General features: G+C 44.1%; 2 protein-coding genes across 2 annotated transcripts in view; one reads left to right on the top strand and one right to left on the bottom strand.

Moving 5' to 3' along the window:
- Positions 1-17,968, top strand: part of LOC123732551 (uncharacterized) — a gene marked incomplete at its 5' end in the record, with an annotated part of 37,357 nt that extends 19,389 nt beyond the window's left edge. Inside the window, 4 exons of the mRNA XM_082965437.1 lie at positions 2,112-2,189; positions 2,302-2,359; positions 2,974-3,016; positions 17,097-17,968. Coding sequence (XP_082821563.1) covers positions 2,112-2,189; positions 2,302-2,359; positions 2,974-2,977 — 140 coding nt within the window. The remainder of the gene's footprint in view (positions 1-2,111; positions 2,190-2,301; positions 2,360-2,973; positions 3,017-17,096) is intronic.
- The window catches only part of LOC145861820 (butyrophilin subfamily 1 member A1), a 315,627-nt gene that overhangs the window by 74,379 nt on the left and 220,827 nt on the right, over positions 1-20,421 (bottom strand). The window lies entirely within an intron of this gene.

Below are 20,421 nucleotides of genomic sequence, written 5' to 3'. Positions count from 1 at the left end.
AGCAAGGGCGGTTCGTTGCTCCAGCCTTTCCGTTCACCTTCACACCCCTGGGCCAGACTACACTTAATCATAGGACCTACTGTAGAGATATGTCTTCAGTAAAGACTTAAAGGTTGAGACTGAGTCTGCGTCTCTCACATGGGTAGGCAGACTATTCCATAAAAATTGAGCTCTATAGGAGAAAGCCCTGCCTCCAGCTGTTTGCTTAGAAATTCTAGGAATAATTAGGAGGCCCGCGTCTTGTGACCGTAGCGTACGTGTAGGTATGCACGGCAGGACCAAATCGGAAAGATAGGTAGGAGCAAGCCCATGTAATGCTTTGTAGGTTAGCAGTAAAACCTTGGAATCAGCCCTTGCCTTAAAAGGAAGCCAGTGTAGGGAGGCTAGCACTTGAGTAATATGATCACATTTTTTGGTTTTAGTCAGGATTCTAGCAGCCGTATTTAGCACTAACTGAAGTTTATTTAGTGCTTTATCCGGGTAGCCGGAAACTAGAGCATTGCAGTAGTCCAACCTAGAAGTAACAAAGGCATGGATTAACTTTTCTGCGTCATTTTTGGACAGAAAGTTTCAGATTTTTGCAATGTTACGTAGATGGAAAGAAGCTGTCCTTGAAACAGTCTTGATATGTTCTTCAAAAGAGAGATCAGGGTCCAGAGTAACGCCGAGGTCCTTCACAGTTTTATTTGAAACGACTGTACAACTATCCAGATTAATTGTCAGATTCAACAGAAGATCTCTTTGTTTCTTGGGACCTAGAACAAGCATCTCTGTTTTGTCCGAGTTTAAGAGTAGAAAGTTTGCAGCCATCCACTTCCTTATGTCTGAGACACAGGCTTCTAGCGAGGGCAATTTTGGGGCTTCACCATGTTTCATTGAAATGTACAGCTGTGTGTCATCCGCATAGCAGTGAAATTTAACATTATGTTTTCGAATGACATCCCCAAGAGGTAAAATATATAGTGAAAACAATAGTGGTCCTAAAACGGAACCTTGAGGAACACCGAAATTTACAGTTGATTTGTCAGAGGACAAACCATTCACAGAGACAAACTGATATCTTTCCGACAGATAAGACCTAAACCAAGCCAGAACTTGTCCATGTAGACCAATTTGGGTTTCCAATCTCTCCAAAAGAATGTGGTGATCGATGGTATCAAAAGCAGCACTAAGATCTAGGAGCACGAGGACAGACGCAGAACCTCGGTCTGACGTCATTAAAAGGTAATTTACCACCTTCACAAGTGCAGTCTCAGTGCTATGATGGGTTCTAAAACCAGACTGAAGCATTTCGTGTACATTGTTTGTCTTCAGGAAGGCAGTGAGTTGCTGTGCAACAGCTTTTTCAATTTTTTTGAGAGGAATGGAAGATTCGATATAGGCCGATATTTTTTATAATTTCTGGGTAAAGATTTGGCTTTTTCAAGAGAGGCTTTATTACTGCCACTTTTAGTGAGTTTGGTACACATCTGGTGGATAGAGAGCCGTTTATTATGTTCAACATAGGAGGGCCAAGCACAGAAAGCAGCTCTTTCAGTAGTTTAGTTTGAATAGGGTCCAGTATGCAGCTTGAAGGTTTAGAGGCCATGATTATTTTCATCATTGTGTCAAGAGATATAGTACTAAAACACTTTAGTGTCTCCCTTGATCCTAGGTCCTGGCAGGGTTGTGCAGACTCATGACAACGGAGCTTTAGAGGAATATGCAGATTTAAAGAGGAGTCTGTCATTTGCTTTCTAATGATCATGATCTTTTCCTCAAAGAAGTTCATAAATTCATCACTGCTGAAGTGAAAGCTATCCTCTCCTGGGGAATGCTGCTTTTTAGTTAACTTTGCGACAGTATAACACCACAGGTACTGTAATACTGTATAACACTATAACACCACAGGTACTGTAGTACTGAATAACACTAACACCACAGGTACTGTAATACTGTATAACACTATAACACCACAGGTACTGTAGTACTGAATAACACTATAACACCACAGGTACTGTAATACTGTATAACACCACAGGTACTGTACTACTGTAAAACACTCCAACACTATAATTCCAGGTGGATCTGGTCCAGTCTGTGTTAATATCCTCGCTCTCTCCTGTGTTTAGTTCCAGGTGGATCCGGTCCAGGTGATGTGACCTATGCTGACGTCAACCACACAAAAAGACAACACAACAGGAGGAGAGGTAGGAAGAAGGGAGAGGCCAACAACACTCCGCTCATCTTTCTGAAGTAAAAAATATGTTTTTAGTGTTTTAACATGTCACTAGTTGTAACCTGTTTATATGTTTCTTTCAGAGAACGTCGTTCCAGACCCTGTCTACTCAGCAGTGAAGACAGACAGACCGAGATACAGGTCAGAAGGTCGATCCAGTCCCTGTCTACTCAGCAGTGAAGACAGACAGACAGACAGACAGACAGACAGACAGACAGACAGACAGACAGACAGACAGACAGACAGACAGACAGACAGACAGACAGACAGACAGACAGACAGACAGACAGACAGACAGACAGACAGACAGACAGACAGACAGACAGACAGACAGACAGACAGACAGACAGACAGACAGACAGACAGACAGACAGACAGACAGACGAGACAGACAGACAGACAGACAGACAGAGATACAGGTCAGGCTCAATGATGATGATGAGAAGTAGAGATCATGGCAGCCATTTTGTGCCAGAGGGCTCAGCAACACCCATCAGTTTCTGTGCATAGTGTAGAGAATCATTGTACCATCAAAACCACTGTGAAATATATATTCTATAACCAAGAATATTGTTGTTTCAGCTGTTTCTAAAAGATGCAAAAACAAAACATAAGGGAACGTATATCATTGCTCACATAGAACAGATCTACTGCTACTATAAGATCTATAACACACATTTCTATGTGAATTTTGTCAGGTCGCCCCAAAAATAACATATTGCCAGTTTAACTAATTAAATCTATGTGTCCTATAGGTAGAGCTGTATCTGGACCCAGGGAAGTAATGTACAGACTGAGGTAGGTCCATATTACTGTATCACTAACCCTAATGTACAGACTGAGGCAGGTCCAGATCACTGTATCACTAACCCTAATGTACAGACTGAGGTAGGTCCTGATCACTGTATTACTAACCCTAATGTACAGACTGAGGTAGGTCCATATCACTGTATCACCAAACTGTAATATAGACTGAGGTAGGTCCTGATCACTGTATCAATAACCCTAATTTACAAACTAAGGTAGGTCCATATCACTGTATCACTAACCCTAATGTACAGACTGAGGTAGGTCCAGATCACTGCATCACTAACCCTAATGTACAGACTGAGGTAGGTCCTGATCACTGTATCAATAACCCTAATTTACAAACTAAGGTAGGTCCATATCACTGTATCACTAACCTTAATGTACAGACTGAGGTAGGTCCAGGTCCAGATGTATATATAACCCTAAATTCATCCTTAACTTCAAAATGAAGTGTTTGTTATAAATGATGTAGCATGTTGTGTTATGAATGATGTAGCATGTTGTGTTATGAATGATGTAGCATGTTGTGTTATGAATGATGTAGCATGTTGTGTTTGTTATTAATGATGTAGTATGTTGTGTTTGTTATAAATTATGTAGCATGTTGTGTTTGTTATGAATGATGTAGCATGTTGTGTTTGTTATGAATGATGTAGCATGTTGTGTTTGTTATAAATGATGTAGCATGTTGTGTTTGATATGAATGATGTAGCATGTTGTGGTATGAATGATGTGGCATGTTGCGTTTGTTCAAATCACATGGTTAGCAGATGTTAATGTGAGTGTAGCGAAATGCTTGTGCTTCTAGTTCCGACCATGCAGTAATATCTAACAAGTTAACTAACAATTTCACAACAATTCAAAACAACAATTTAATTTGTCTGGGAGCAAGACGTCGGTGCCCGCGACGGGGCTGGTTTTCTTTTTGTAATCAGTGATTGACTGTAGACCCTGCCACATACGTCTTGTGTCTGAGCCTGTGACGAACGTCGTAAGGAGGAGACCAAGGTGGACATCTACACATGGTGGTGGCTCCGGTTCGGGGCGTAGCTCCCGCTCCGCCCGCTGATCCCTCTGCTTTTGTGCCACCGGACCGTGGATTGTTGTCGGAGGAACCGGACCGTAGATCATCGCTAGAGGCTCTGTACTGCAGGCCGCCGCCGGATGCTCCGGTCAGCGGACCGTCGCCGAAGACTGCGGACCGTCGCCGAAGACTGCGGACCGTCGCCGAAGACTGCGGACCGTCGCCGGAGGCTCCGGACCGCGGGCCGTCTCAGTAGGTTCCGGACCGCGGGCCGTCTCAGGAGGTTCCGCGACCGCGGGCCGTCTCAGGAGGTTCCGCGCCGTGGATCGTCCCTGGAGGCTCCGGGCCGTGGATCGTCCCTGGAGGCTCCGGGCCATGGATCATCCCTGGAGGCTTCGGGCCATGGATCATCCCTGGAGGCTCCGGGCCATGGATCATCACTGGAGGCTCCGGGCCATGGATCATCACTGGAGGCTTCATGCCATGGATCATCACTGGAGGCTTCGAACCATGGATCATCACTGGAGGCTTCGGACCATGGATCATCACTGGAGGCTTCTTATGTGGAGCTGGAACCGGTTTCACCGAACTGGGGAGACGCACTGGAGACCGGATGCGCAGAGCTGGCACAGGGTATACTGGGCCGTGGAGGCGCACTGGAGGTCTGGAGCTTAGGTCTGGCACAACCCGTCCTGGCTGGATGCTTACTTTAGCCCGGCAAGGGCGGAGCGCTGGCACAGAACGAACTGGGCTGTGAAGGCGTACTGGCGACACAGTGCGTAGAGCTGGAGCAGGATATCCTGGACCGAGGAGGCGCACTGGAGACCAGGAGCGCTGAGCTGGCACAATCCATCCTGGCTGAATGCCCACTCTATCATGGCAAATGCGGGGCGCAGGCACATCGCGTACCGGGCTATGAATGCTCACTGGAGATATAGTGCGCATCATAGCATAACACGGTGCCTGGCTGTTCACCTGGTCCCCACGGTAAGCACGGTGAGTTGGCTCAGGTCTCCACCCTGACTCTGCCAATCTACCCGTGTGCCCCCCATTTTTTGGGGCTGCCTCTCGTGCTTCCGTCGTTGCCGTGCTAGTTCCTCGTCACGTTGCCGTTCTGCTCTCGCTGCCTCCACCTGTTCCCATGGGAGGTGATCCCATCCAGCCTGGATCTCCTCCCACGTCCAGGATCCCTTGCCATCCCGGATGTCTTCCCAGGTCCATTTCTCCTGACCACGCTGCTTGGTCCTTTTGTGGTGGGACGAACGTCGTAAGGAGGAGACCAAGGTGCAGCGTGGAAAGTTGTCATATTTATATTTATTGTAACTCAGAACACTAAAGCAAAATAACGAAACAACTGCAGTCTTGCAGGCTTTACTGAGCTGTACAAACACAAGATCCACAACTGAAGGTGGAAAAAAGGGCTGCCTAAGTATGATTGGTAGGCAGCTGCATCTGATTAGGAACCATACTCGGCTCAACACAAAGAAAAAGAAAACATAGAATGTAACATAGAAATTTACCACAGACTGCCCACCCCACACCCTGACCTAACAAAATAGAGAAATAAACCGTCTCTCTCAGGTCAGGGCGTGACAGAGCCGTTGAATTGCAACTCTACTTTGTCTCTATACTGACACTTAGCTTGTTTGATTGCCTTGCGGAGGGAATAGCTACACTGTTTGTATTCGGTCATGTTTCCAGTTGCCTTGCCATGATTAAAAGCAGGGGTTCGCACTTTCAGTTTTGCGCGAATGCTGCCATCAATCAACGGTTTCTGGTTGGGGAAGGTTTTAATATTCACCGTGGGTACAACATCAACGATGCACTTGCTAATATACTCGCTCACCGAAACAGCGTATACATCAATATTGTTGTCTTAAGCTATCCGGAACATATCCCAGCCCACGTGATTGAAGCAATCTTGAAGCGTGGAATCCGATTGGTTGGACCAACATTGAACAGACCTGAGCACGGGCGTTTCCTGTTTTAGTTTCTGTATACAATACATGCATGTTTTGTTCAATCAAGTTCATATTTATATAAAAAAACAGCTTTTATGTGACGTTCAGAACTAGCATACCCCCCGCAAACTTCCGGTGAATTTACTAAATTACTCACGATAAACGTTCACAAAAAACATAACAATTATTTTAAGAATTATAGATACAGAACTCCTCTATGCACTCGCTTTGTCCGATTTTAAAATAGCTTTTCGGTGAAAGCACATTTTGCAATATTCTAAGTAGATAGCCCGGCATCACAGGGCTAGCTATTTACACACCCACCAAGTTTAGCACTCACCAAAGTCAGATTTACTATAAGAAAAATGTTATTACCTTTGCTGTTCTTCATCAGAATGCACTCCCAGGACTTCTACTTCAATAACAAATGTTGGTTTGGTTCCAAATTATCCATAGTTATATCCAAATAGTGGCGTTTTCTTCGTGCGTTCAAGACACTATCCGAAGGGTAAACAAGGGTGACGCGCACGGCGCGTTTCGTGACAAAAAAATTCAAAAAATTCCATTACCGTACTTCGAAGCATGTCAAACGCTGTTTAAAATCAATTTTTATGCAATTTTTCTCGTAAAAAAGCGATACTATTCCGACCGGGAAACCCTGTTTTCGTTCAAAGACGAAAAAATAAAAACATGGTGTCGGCTCGTGCACGCGCCCCAGTCTCATTGTTCTCAGATCGACCACTATCCAAATGCGCTACTGTTTTTCAGCCATGGCCTGCAAAGTCATCATTCAAAGTTCTGGCGCCTTCTGAGAGCCTTTGGGAGCGTTAGAAAATGTCACGTTATGCCAGAGATCCCCTGTTTTGGATAGAGATGATCAAGAAGGCCAAGAAATGGTCAGAGAGGGCGCTTCCTGTTTGGAATCTTCTCAGGTTTTGGCCTGCCATATGAGTTCTGTTATACTCACAGACACCATTCAAACAGTTTTAGAAACATTAGGGTGTTTTCTATCCAAATCAAACAATTATATGCATATTCTAGTTTCTGGGCAGGAGTAATAATCAGATTAAATCGGGTACGTTTTTTATCCGGCCGTGAAAATACTGCCCCCTATCCATAACAAGTTAACTAAGACTGTCTCTGTGTTGGCTCTAAGATAATTTACTACTTTAACTAAGACTGTCTCTGTGTTGGCTCTAAGATAATTTACTACTTTAACTAAGACTGTCTCTGTGTTGGCTCTAAGATAATTTACTACTTTAACTCAGACTGTCTCTGTATTGGCTCTAAGATAATTTACTACTTTAACTCAGACTGCCTCTGTGCTTTGGTGGGCACAAAAACCAGATTGGAATTGGAAGGCTTAAATTGTGATATCATTTTCCTGAACATGTCTGTGTCAACCAGGGAAAAGAAATCCATAGTACCTTTGTGTGGTAGATTAGTACACATTATCATCAAACTTCTCATCAGGTCTTGACTGATACCCAGTCCAATGTTGAATCTAGTACCTGAAATATGCTGCAAACTCACCACATTTAGATGTGGAGGAAAGTTCTCATACATTTACATTTTACATTTAAGTAATTTAGCAGACACTCTTATCCAGAGCGACTTACAAATTGGTGCATTCACCTTATGATATCCAGTGGAACAACCACTTTACATACAATAGTGCATCTAAATCTTTTAGGGGGGGGGGGGGATTAGAAGGATTACTTTATCCTATCCCAGGTATTCCTTAAAGAGGTGGGGTTTCAGGTGTCTGCGGAGGTAGGATTTATCAGGCGATCAATGGTGGAGAAGAGCACTCTCTAATTATTCTGATTAATAGTGATCAAGTTAGTAAAATGAGCCCATCTGGCATTTCTAATGGCCTTGTTAAATATGAAGCTCTCTCATTTCTAATGGCCTTGTTATATATGATGCTCTCTCATTTCTAATGGCCTTGTTATATATGATGCTCTCTCATTTCTAATGGCCTTGTTATATATGATGCTCTCTCATTTCTAATGGCCTTGTTATATATGAAGCTCTCTCATTTCTAACGGCCTTGTTATATATGATGCTCTCTCATTTCTAACGGCCTTGTTATATATGATGCTCTCTCATTTCTAATGGCCTTGTTATCTTGTTATGGATAGGGGGCAGTATTTTTACGGCCGGATAAAAAACGTACCCGATTTAATCTGATTATTACTCCTGCCCAGAAACTAGAATATGCATATAATTATTAGCTTTGGATAGAAAACACTCCAAAGTTTCTAAAACTGTTTGAATGGTGTCTGTGAGTATAACAGAACTCATTTGGCAGGCCAAAACCTGAGAAGATTCCAAACAGGAAGCGCCCTCTCTGACCATTTCTTGGCCTTCTTGATCATCTCTATCCAAAACAGGGGATCTCTGCTGTAACGTGACATTTTCTAATGCTCCCATAGGCTCTCAGAAGGCGCCAGAACGTTGAATGATGACTTTGCAGGCCATGGCTGAAAAACAGTAGCGCATTTGGATAGTGGTCGATCTGAGAACAATGAGACTGGCGCACACGTGCACGAGAAGAGTCCATTTTACTTTCTCTATCTTTGAACGAAAACAACGACTCCCGGTCGGAATATTATCGCTTTTTTTACGAGAAAAATTGCATAAAAATTGATTTTAAACAGCGTTTGACATGCTTCGAAGTACGGTAATGGAATATTTTGAAATGTATTGTCACGAAACGCGCCGGGCGCATCACCCTTCATTACCCTTCGGATAGTGTCTTGAACGCACAACAAAACGCCGCTATTTGGATATAACTATGGATTATTTGAAACCAAAACAACATTGGGTGATGAAGTAGAAGTCCTGGGAGTGCATTCTGATGAAGAACAGCAAAGGTAATCCAATTTTTCTTATAGTAAATCTGAGTTTGGTGAATACCAAACTTGGTGGGTGTCAAAATAGCTAGCCATGATGGCCGGGCTATCTACTCAGAATATTGCAAAATGTGCTTTCACCGAAAAGCTATTTTAAAATCGGACACCGCGATTGCATAAAGGAGTTCTGTATCTATAATTCTTAAAATAATTGTTATGTTTTTTGTGAACATTTATCGTGAGTAATTTAGTAAATTCACCGGAAATGTTCGGTGGGAATGCTAGTTCTGAACGTCACATGCTAATGTAAAAAGCTATTTTTTTATATAAATATGAACTTGATTGAACAAAACATGCATGTATTGTTTAACCTCTCTAGGCTAGGCGGGACGAATTCGTCCCACCTACGTAACAGCCACTGCTATCTGGTGGCGCGATTTTCAAAACCTTAAAAATCCTATTACTTCAATTTCTCAAACATATGACTATTTTACAGCCATTTAAAGACAAGACTCTCGTTAATCTAACCACACTGTCCGATTTCAAAAAGGCTTTACAACGAAAGTAAAACATTAGATTATGTCAGCAGAGTACCAAGCCAGAAATAATCAGACACCCATTTTTCAAGCCAGCATATAATGTCACCAAAACCCAGAAGACAGCTAAATGCAGCACTCACCTTTGATGATCTTCATCAGATGACAACCCTAGGACATTATGTTATACAATACATGCATGTTTTGTTCAATCAAGTTCATATTTATATCAAAAACCAGCTTTTTACATTAGCATGTGACGTTCAGAACTAGCAAACTTCCGGGGAATTCGCTAACATTTTACTAAATTACTCACGATAAACGTTCACAAAAAGCATAACAATTATTTTAAGAATTATAGATACAGACCTCCTCTATGCACTCGATATGTCCGATTTTAAAATAGCTTTTTGGTGAAAGCACATTTTTCAATATTCTAAGTACATAGCCCAGGCATCACGGGCTCGCTATTTAGACACCCGGCAAGTTTAGCACTCACCATAATCATATTTACTATTATAAAAGTTTGATTACCTTTTGTTGTCTTCGTCAGAATACACACCCAGGACAGCTACTTCAATAACAAATGTTGGTTTGGTCCAAAATAATCCATCGTTATATCCGAATAGCGGCGTTTTGTTCGTGCGTTCCAGACACTATCCGAAATAGTAAAGAAGTGTCACGCGCTTGGCGCAATTCGTGACAATAAAATTCTAAGTATTCCATTACCGTACTTCGAAGCATGTCAACCGCTGTTTAAAATCAATTTTTACGACATTTTTCTCGTAGAAAAGCGATAATATTCCGACAGGGAATCTCCTTTTCGGCAAACAGAGGAAAAAATCCCAAAGGCGGGGGCGGTCGGGATCACGCGCATAAGCTAGTGTCTCTTGATGGGCCACTTGAGAAAGGCGATAATGTGTTTCAGCCTGGGGCTGGAATGACGACATTCTGTTTTTTCCCGGGCTCTGAGCGCCTATGGACGACGTGGGAAGTGTCACGTTAGAGCAGAGATCCTTAGTAAATGATAGAGATGGAAAAGAAGTTCAACAAATGGTCAGACAGGCCACTTCCTGTAAAGGAATCTCTCAGGTTTTGACCTGCCATTTGAGTTCTGTTATACTCACAGACACCATTCAAACAGTTTTAGAAAATGTAGGGTGTTTTCTATCCATATGTAATAAGTATATGCATATTCTAGTTACTGAGTAGGAGTGGTAACCAGATTAAATCGGGTATGTTTTTTATCCAGCCGTGTCAATGCTGCCCCCTAGCCCTAACAGGATAACATAATGTCCTAGGAGTGTCATCTGCTGAAGATCATCAAAGGTTAGTGCTGCATTTAGCTGTGGTTTTGTTTTTTGTGACATTATATGCTAGCTTGAAAAATGGGTGTCTGATTATTTCTGGCTGGGTACTCTGCTGACATGATCTAATGTTTTGCTTTCGCTGTAAAGCCTTTTTGAAATCGGACAGTGTGGTTAGATAAAGGAGATTCTTGTCTTTAAAATGGTGTAAAATAGTCATATGTTTGAAAAATGGAAGTTTTCGGATTTTCGAGGACTTTGTATTTCGCGCCACGCCCATCATTGGATATTGGAGCAGGTGTTCCGCTAGCGGAACGTCTAGATGTAAGAGGATTTATATATGATGCTCTCTCATTTCTAATGGCCTTGTTATATATGATGCTCTCTCAGAATATCATAATGGACCTGCAACTTTGACTTCATCCAATTCCACTCCGTCTTTCTGCAGTTTCTCTTTAATTTATTAGTTTCCTCAGTCATCCAAGGGCCTCTCCTTTTTTCAACTTTACTGGATCTATGGCATCAATGTTTTCCCTTCATTTACAATGTTTTTATTTAACTAACGTTGACTGGCAACAAGCTAGTAAAAAAATCCCCAGTGGTGATCAGAGAAAGCAACATCAACAATAGAGGATATGTCAATAGAAAGCCCCTTGGTAATAACCAGGTCCAGAGTATGGCTGTGGTTATGGGTGGGCCCAGTAGAAAGCCCCTTGGTAATAACCAGGTCCAGAGTATGGCTGTGGTTATCGGTGGGCCCAGTAGAAAGCCCCTTGGTAATAACCAGGTCTATAGTATGGCTGGGGTTATGGGTGGGCCCAGTAGAAAGCCCCTTGGTAATAACCAGGTCCAGAGTATGGCTGTGGTTATGGGTGGGCCCAGGAGAAAGCCCCTTGGTAATAACCAGGTCCAGAGTATGGCTGTGGTTATGGGTTGGCCCAGTAGAAAGCCCCTTGGTTATAACCAGGTCCAGAGTATGGCTGTGGTTATGGGTGGGTTCAGTAGAAAGCCCCTTGGTAATAACCAGGTCCAGAGTATGGCTGTGGTTATGGGTGGGCCCAGTAGAAAGCCCCTTGGTAATAACCAGGTCCAGAGTATGGCTGTGGTTATGGGTGGGCCCAGTAGAAAGCCCCTTGGTAATAACCAGGTCCAGAGTATGGCTGTGGTTATGGGTGGGCCTAGTAGAAAGCCCCTTGGTAATAACCAGGTCCAGAGTATGGCTCTGGTTATGGGTGGGCCCAGTAGAAACACCCTTGGTTATAACCAGGTCCAGAGCATGGCTGTGGTTATGGGTGGGCCCAGTAGAAAGCCCCTTGGTAATAACCAGGTCCAGAGTATGGCTGTGGTTATGGGTGGGCCCAGTAGAAAGCCCCTTGGTAATAACCAGGTCCAGAGTATGGCTGTGGTTATGGGTGGGTCCAGTAGAAAGCCCCTTGGTAATAAACAGGTCTATTTTATGGCTGTGGTTATGGGTGGGCCCAGTAGAAAGCCCCTTGGTAATAACCAGGTCTATTTTATGGCTGTGGTTATGGGTGGGCCCAGTAGAAAGCCAGTAGAGCCAAATGGTAATAACTGGTTCCATTTAAACAGTATAACATGATGCTCTGGTCTGGTGGCTGACATTTAAACAGTATAACATGATGCTCTGGTCTGGTGGCTGACATTTAAACAGTATAACATGATGCTTACAGCTGAGAGCATTAGTAGTAGCTTTATGTGAACAACATCACCCATAGTTAACCACCAATGTCCCTTTGTCACACACAGATGTGACCTGTTTCAGGAAACTAGGCGAACAACTGAAAGCATTAGTAAAAATAGAGGCTGTCTCCACCCCACCACATATAGATACTTATCAGAGCAGGAGATCTGTGTCTGTTTGAGGTTATAGCTGTATGTGAACAACATCACCCATTGTTAAACACCTCTGTCCCTCTGTCACACATTTTACATGTATTTTTATATGTTTTTGTCATTTAGCGACTTACAGTAGTGAGTCATTTAGCAGACGCTCTTGTCCAGAGAGACTTACAGAAGTGAGCGGATACATTTTTGTACTTTTCTAAGCACCAGTCTCTACCAACTGAGCCACACAGGACACACATGCAGAGAAACAAAAACACACACACACACACACACACACACACACACACACACGCACACGCACAGGCCCAGACATGTACCTCCCTCTTCTTGCCTTTGCTGACTGTTGCAGCAGGTCTATTTTAGTCTGAATGGGAACGTACAGTTGAAGTCAGAAGTTTACATACACTTAGGTTGGAGTCATTAAAACTCATTTTTTAACCACGCCACACATTTCTTGTTAACAAACTATAGTTTTGGCAAGTCCGTTAGGACATCTACTTTGTGCATGACACAAGTAATTTTTCCAACAATTGTTTACAGACAGATTATTTCACTTATAATTACTTGTATCACAATTCCAGTGGGTCAGAAGTTTACATACACTATTGGAGGATTACCTGTGGATGTATTTCAAGGCCTACCTTCAAACCCAGTGCCTCCTTGCTTGACATCATGAGAAAATAAAAATAAATCAGCCAAGACCTCAGAAACAAAATTTAAGACCTCCACAAGTCTAGTTCATCCTTGGGAGCAATTTCCAAATGCCTGAACGTACCACGTTCATCTCTACAAACTATAGTACGCAAGTATAAACACAATGGGACCACGAAGCCATCATACCGCTCAGGATGGAGACACATTCTGTTTCCTAGAGATTAACCTGTTAGGGCTAGGGGGCAGTATTGACACGGCTGGATAAAAAACGTACCCGATTTAATCTGGTTACTACTCCTGCCCAGTAAATAGAATATGCATATAATTATTGGCTTTGGATAGAAAACACTCCAAAGTTTCTAAAACTGTTTGAATGGTGTCTGTGAGTATAACAGAACTCAAATGGCAGGTCAAAACCTGAGAAGATTCTGTACAGGAAGTACCCTGTCTGACCATTTCTTGGCCTTCTTTGTCATCTCTATCCAAAACAAAGGATCTCTGCTGTTACGTGACACTTCCTACGGCTCCAATTGCCTCTCAGAAGGAGGAAAAAAGCTGAATCGTGGCTTTGCAGGCTCTGGCTGAAAAAAAGTAGCGCGTTTGGGTAGTAGCTGGTTACAGTACTGTGAGACTCAGGCGCGTGCCCGCGTCGACCGAATGCTTTGTTTTCTTTCCTCTGTTTACCTAAACGCAGATTCCCGGTCGGAATATTATCGCTTTTTGACGAGAAAAATGGCATAAAAATGGATTTTAAACAGCGGTTGACATGCTTCGAAGTACGGTAATGGAATATTTAGAATTTTTTTGGTCACGATTTGCGCCATGCTCGTAACCCTTATTTACACTTCGGATAGTGTCTTGGAACGCACGAACAAAACGCCGCTATTTGGATATACCGATGGATTATTTTGGACCAAACCAACATTTGTTATTGAAGTAGCAGTCCTGGGAGTGCATTCTGACGAAGACAACAAAGGTAATCAAACTTTTGTAATAGTAAATCGGAGTTTGGTCAGGGCTAAACTTGGTCGGTGTCTAAATGGCTAGCCGTGATGGCTGGGCTATCTACTGAGAATATTGCAAAATGTGCTTTCACCGAAAAGCTATTTTAAAATCGGACACCTCGATTGCACAAAGGAGTTCTGTATCTATAATTCTTAAAATAATTGTTATGTTTTTTGTGAACGTTTATCGTGAGTAATTTAGTAAATTCACCGGAGGTTTGCGGGGGGTATGCTAGTTCTGAACGTCACATGCTAATGTAAAAAGCTGTTTTTTGCTATAAATATGAACTTGATTGAACAAAACATGCATGTATTGTATAACATAATGTCCTAGGTGTGTCATCTGATGAAGATCATCAAAGGTTAGTGCTGCATTTAGCTGTCTTCTGGGTTTTTGTGACATTATATGCGAGCTTGAAAAATGGGTGTCTGATTATTTCTGGCTGGGCTGGATACTCTGCTGACATAATCTAATGTTTTGCTTTCGTTGTAAAGCCTTTTTGAAATCGGACAGTGTGGTTAGATTAACGAGAGTCTTGTCTTTAAAATGCTGTAAAATAGTCATATGTTTGAGAAATTTAAGTAATAGCATTTCTAAGGTATTTGAAAATCGCGCCACTGGATTACACTGGCTGATGCGTAGGTGGGACAAATTCGTCCGCGCCCGGCTGGCGGGCGGCTCTGGCAGCTCCGGGCTGGCGGGCGACTCTGGCCGCGCCCGGCTGGCGGGCGACTCTGGCCGCGCCCGGCTGGCGGGCGACTCTGGCTGTGCCCGGCTGGCGGGAGGCTCTGGCGGCTCCGGACAGGCGGGCGGCTCTGGCGGCTCCGGACTGGCGGGCGGTTCTGGCGGCTCCGGACTGGCGGGCGGCTCTGGCAGCTCCGGACTGGCGGGCGGCTCTGGCGGCTCCGGACTAGGATTCACCAGGCTGGGGAGACATGCAGGAGGCCTGGCTCTGGGCGCAGGCACAGGACTCACCAGGCTGGGGAGACCCACAGGAGGCCTGGTCCTGGGAGGAGGCACACAATAGACCAGGCTGGTGAGACCCCCTGGAGGCCTGGTCCTGGGAGGAGGCACAGGATAAACCGGGCTGTGGGGGAGCACTGGAGTTCTAGTGCGTAGGCTTGCCACCCATACTCCAGGCTGAATGCCCACTCTTGGCCGGCACGGGCGGAGCGCAGGCATAGGGCGAATTGAGCCCTCCCAGCACCCCGGAGACACAGTGCGCAGAGCCGGCGCAGGATAACCTGGACCGAAACGGCGCACTGGAGACCATGCTCTTCTCCTGGTGCAGCTCCTTCCTCCGCTGCTTGGTCCTTTTCTGGTGGGTGATTCTGTAACAACCGTCGTCGCAATGAGACCAAGGTGCAGCGGAGGATGTGTTCATCATAAAGGATTTTAATAAACGAATGAACACTACAAACAAAACACGAAAAGAAACGACAGCCAAACAGTCCTGTCAGGATTAACACAAACCTAGACAGAAAATAATCACCCACAAACCCCAAAGGAAAAACAGGCTGCCTATGTATGACTCTCAATCAGCAACAACGATCTACAGCTATTCCTGATTGAGAGCCACACACGGCCTAACCAAAGAAACAAACCAACATAGAAAAATAAACATAGAACGCCCACCCATGTAACACCCTGGCCTAACCAAAATAGAGAACAAAAAAACCCTCTCTATGGCCAGGGCGTTACACCTATATCGATATAACCTGAAAGGCCGCTCAGCAAGGAAAAAGCCACTGCTCCAAAACCGCCATAAAAAAGCCAGACTACGGTTTGCAACTGCACATGGGGAAAAATATCGTACTTTTTGGAGAAATGTCCTCTGGTCTGATGAAACAAATATAGAACTGTTTGGTCATAATGACCATTGTTTTGTCTGGAGGAAAAGGGGGAGGCTTGCAAGCCAACGAACACCATCCCAACCGTGAAGCACGGGGGTGGCAGCATCATGTTATGAGGGTGCTTTGCTGCAGGAGTGACTGGTGCACTTCACAAAATAGATGGCATCATGAGGTGGGAAAATTATGTGGATATATTGAACATATCAAGACATCAGTCAGGAAGTTAAAGCTTGGTCGCAAATGGGTCTTCCAAATGGACAATGACCCCAAGCATACGTCCAAAGTTGTGGCAAAATGGCTTAAGGACAACAAAGTCAAGGTATTGGAGTGGCCATCACAAAGCCCTGCCATCAATCCTATAGAAAATGTGTAGGCAGAACTGAAAAAGTGTGTGCGAGCAAGGAGGCCTACAAACCTGACTCAGTTACACCATTTCTGTCAGGAAGAATGGGCCAAAATTCACCCAACTTATTGTGGGAAGCTACCTGAAACGTTTGACCCAAGTTAAACAATTTAAACAACCAAATAATAATTGAGTGGATGTAAACTTCTGACACACTGGGAATGTGATGAAAGAAATAAAAGCTGAAAGAAATCATTCTCTCAACTATTATTCTGACATTTCACATTCTTAAAATAAAGTGGTGATCCTAACTGATCTAAGACAGGAACGTTTTACTGGGATTAAATGTCAGGAATTGTGAAAAACTAAGTTTAAATGTAGTTTGCTAAGGTGTATGTCAACTTCCAACTTCAACTGTACGTATTCTGTATGATGTACATTCAGAGTTCTAAACACTTAAAACACCAGTCAAACATCTGATTGAATCAGTCATTATAATTGGACTGTATGTTGGGGTGTATAAATGTATCTAACTACACATTAAACACTGAGACCTGTAGGGGTGTATCAATGTTCCTGTGGTGTTGGAGGTCTTCACTGTAGTAGACTGGATCAGCTCCTCTGTCCCTCACTCATCTCTCTCTCCTCTCTCTTTACCTAGTGACCCTGTTCATCAGAACGTCATGGTGGGTGGAAAAAGATGCTCTCTTCAGCAGCGGTGAATAACCACAACCCTGTCAGTCCATCTCTTTACTTCTCATTTCTCTTATTTTCTCTCTCCCCCTTCCCTTTTCACACCAGCACACTTATCTTTAGATGCAGCAGCCTTGACCTCCATCAACAGTATCAGCAACAGAGAGGTGTGAAGTTTCCACAACAGAGTTAGAGTCAGTTTATCATGTACTTCTCTTTAGATGCTGCAGCCTTGACCTCCATCAACAGAGTTAGAGTTAGTTTATCATGAGAACATACAGACACCACTGACTGGAACCAGCTGACAGTATCAGTTGTAAAGGCTTCATTACTACTAACAGAAGGAAAGTTGTAGTGTTATGTCCATGATGAAAAGGCTTCATTACTACTAACAGAAGGAAAGTTGTAGTGTTATGTCCATGATGTAATGTCATTGTGTGTGTTTACCTTGAGCAACACCATTGTATGGTTGCTAACTTGTCAAATTAAGCTTCCTAAAATTTGTTAGAGAATGTGTCAGTGTCACAACTATACTAATGTCACGTCCTGACCATAGTAAGATGTTATTTTTAGAGCAGGGTGTGACAGGGGGTGTTGTGTTTTTCTATGTTTTGTATTTCTATGTTGTTTATTTGGGATGATCTCCAATTAGAGGCAGCTGGTCCTCGTTGTCTCTAATTGGAGATCATACTTAAGTATGTTTTTTTTACACCTGTGTTTTTGGGTAGTTGTCTTCTGCTTAGTTTTCTGTACCTGACAGAACTGTGTGCTTTTGTTTTCGCGTCGTTATTTTTTCTTTAGTGTTCTGAGTTAAAATAAATATTCATCATGAGCAATCAACACGCTGCACTTTGGTCCCCTCTCTACGACAGCCGTTACAGTCAGTTTGTCACTTTCATGAGTTTAGAGTAATAACATGTTCCACTACTGAAGACATTGGCTCTAATCTAGGTTGTGCCTTTATATTTAGAGAAAATGAACAACTCAGGAAGAATGTTTCACTTCTCTTTGTGACTTCTCTAACCCCAAACCCCAACCTGGTCTCATTGGTCTGTTTCACAAGCATTCCCCAAAGTCTGGCGATATTGTGCCTCTTGGTTTAGAAATGTCTGGTGGGTATTAGCATGATCTGAGAAGGTTTGAATCCTAAGCAACCTGCCAACACATTGTTTGAAGTAAAATAGACCAACATAGCTACCGTAGTAGGTGAAATCTGTGTGTTGGAAAACCTTGGTAGAGCATGGGTGTAGAAGGCATTGTGGTGCTCACGTGAATTTACTTTCTTTGACATTATGCTCACAATGCAAATAGTCCAGGAAGCCATTTGATTACATGTTCAGGAGTCTTAAAGCTTGGGGGTAAAAACTGTTGAGAAGCCTTTTTGTCCTAGACTTGGCACTCCGGTACTGCTTGCATTGCGGTAATAGAGAGAACAGTCTATGACTGTGGTGGCTGGGGTCTTTGACAATTTTTAGGGCCTTCCTCTGACACCGCTTGGTGTAGAGGTCCTGGATGGCAGGCAGCTTAGCCCCAGTGATGTTCTGGGCCATACGCACTACCCTTTGTAGTGCCTTGCGGTCAGAGGCCGAGCAATTGCCGTACAAGGCAGTGATGCAACCAGTCAGGATGCTCTTGATGTTGCAACTGTAGAACCCTTTGAGGATCTCAGGACCCATGCCAAATCTTTTTAGTTTCCTGAGGGGGAATAGGCTTTGTCGTGCCCTCTTCACGACTGTCTCGGTGTGTTTGGACAATTCTAGTTTGTTGTTGATGTGGACACCAAAGAACTTGAAGCTCTCAACCTGCTCCACTACAGCCCCGTCGATGAGAATGGGGGCGTGCTCGGTCCTCCTTTTCCTGTAGTCCACAATCATCTTCTTAGTCTTGGTTACGTTGAGGGATAGGTTGTTATTCTGACACCACCCGGCCAGGTCTCTGACCTCCTCCCTATAGGCTGCCTCGTCGTTGTCGGTGATCAGGCCTACCACTGTTGTGTCGTCTGCAAACTTAATGATGGATTTGGAGTCGTGCCTGGCCATGCAGTTGTGAGTGAACAAGGAGTACAGGAGGGGACTGAGCACGCACCCCTGGGGAGCTCCGGTGTTGAGGATCAGCGTGGCAGATGTGCTACCTACCCTCACCACCTGAGGGCGGCCCGTCAGGAAGTCCAGGATCCAGTTGCAGAGGAAGGTGTTTAGTCCCAGGATCCTTAGCGATGAGCTTTGAGGGTACTATGGTATTGAACGCTGAGCTGTAGTTAATGAATATTATTCTCACATAAGTGTTCCTTTTGTCCAGGTGGGAAAGGGCAGTGTGGAGTGCAATGGAGATTGCATCATCTGTGGATCTGTGGCGGTATGCAAATTGGAGTGGGTCTAGGGTTTCTGGGATAATGGTGTTGATGTGAGCCATTACCAACCTTTCAAAGCACTTCATGGCTATGGACCTGAGTGCCACGGGTCTGTAGTGATTTAGGCAGGTTGTCTTGGTGTTCTTGGGAACAGGGACTAAGGTGGTCTGCTTGAAACATGTTGGTATAACAGACTCAATCAGGGACATGTTGAAAATGTCAGTGAAGACACCTGCCAGTTGGTCAGCACATGCCCGGAGCACACATCCTGGTAATCCGTCTGGCACCGCAGCCTTGTGCATGTTGGCCTGTTTCAAGGTCTTTCTCACGTCGGCTACGGAGAGCGTGAACACAGTCTTCCGGAACAGCTGATGTTCTCATGCATGCCTCAGTGTTGCTTGCCTTGAAGCGAGCATAGAAGTGGTTTAGCTCGTCTGGTAGTCTCGTGTCACTGGGCAGCTCGCGGCTGGGCTTCCCTTTGTAGTCTGTAATAGTTTGCAAGCCCTGCCACATAAGACGAGCGTCAGAGCAGGTGTAGTATGATTCAATCTTAGCCCTGTATTGACGCTTTGCCAGTTTGATGGTCCGTCGCAGAGCATACCAGGATTTCTTGTAAGCTTCCGGGTTAGAGTCCCGCACCTTGAAAGCGGCAGCTCTACCCTTTAGCTCAGTGCGAATGTTGCCTGTAATCCATGGCTTCTGGTTGGGGTATGTAGGTACAGTCACTGTGGGGACGACGTCCTCGATGCACTTATTGATAAAGCCAGTGACTGATGTGGTGTACTCCTCAATGCCATCGGAAGAAACCCAGAACATGTTCCAGTCTGTGATAGAAAAACAGTCCTGTAGTTTAGCATCTGCTTCATCTGACCACTTTTTTTATAGACAGAGTCACTGGTGCTTCCTGCTATAATTTTTGCTTGTAAGCAGGAATCAGGAGGAT

The sequence above is a fragment of the Salmo salar genome, chromosome 18 (assembly GCF_965601325.2).
Source record: "Salmo salar chromosome 18, fSalSal1, whole genome shotgun sequence".
Taxonomy (NCBI): domain Eukaryota; kingdom Metazoa; phylum Chordata; class Actinopteri; order Salmoniformes; family Salmonidae; genus Salmo; species Salmo salar.
Note: the sequence above shows the minus strand (reverse complement) of the source record. Positions and strands in the feature narration are given on the sequence as shown.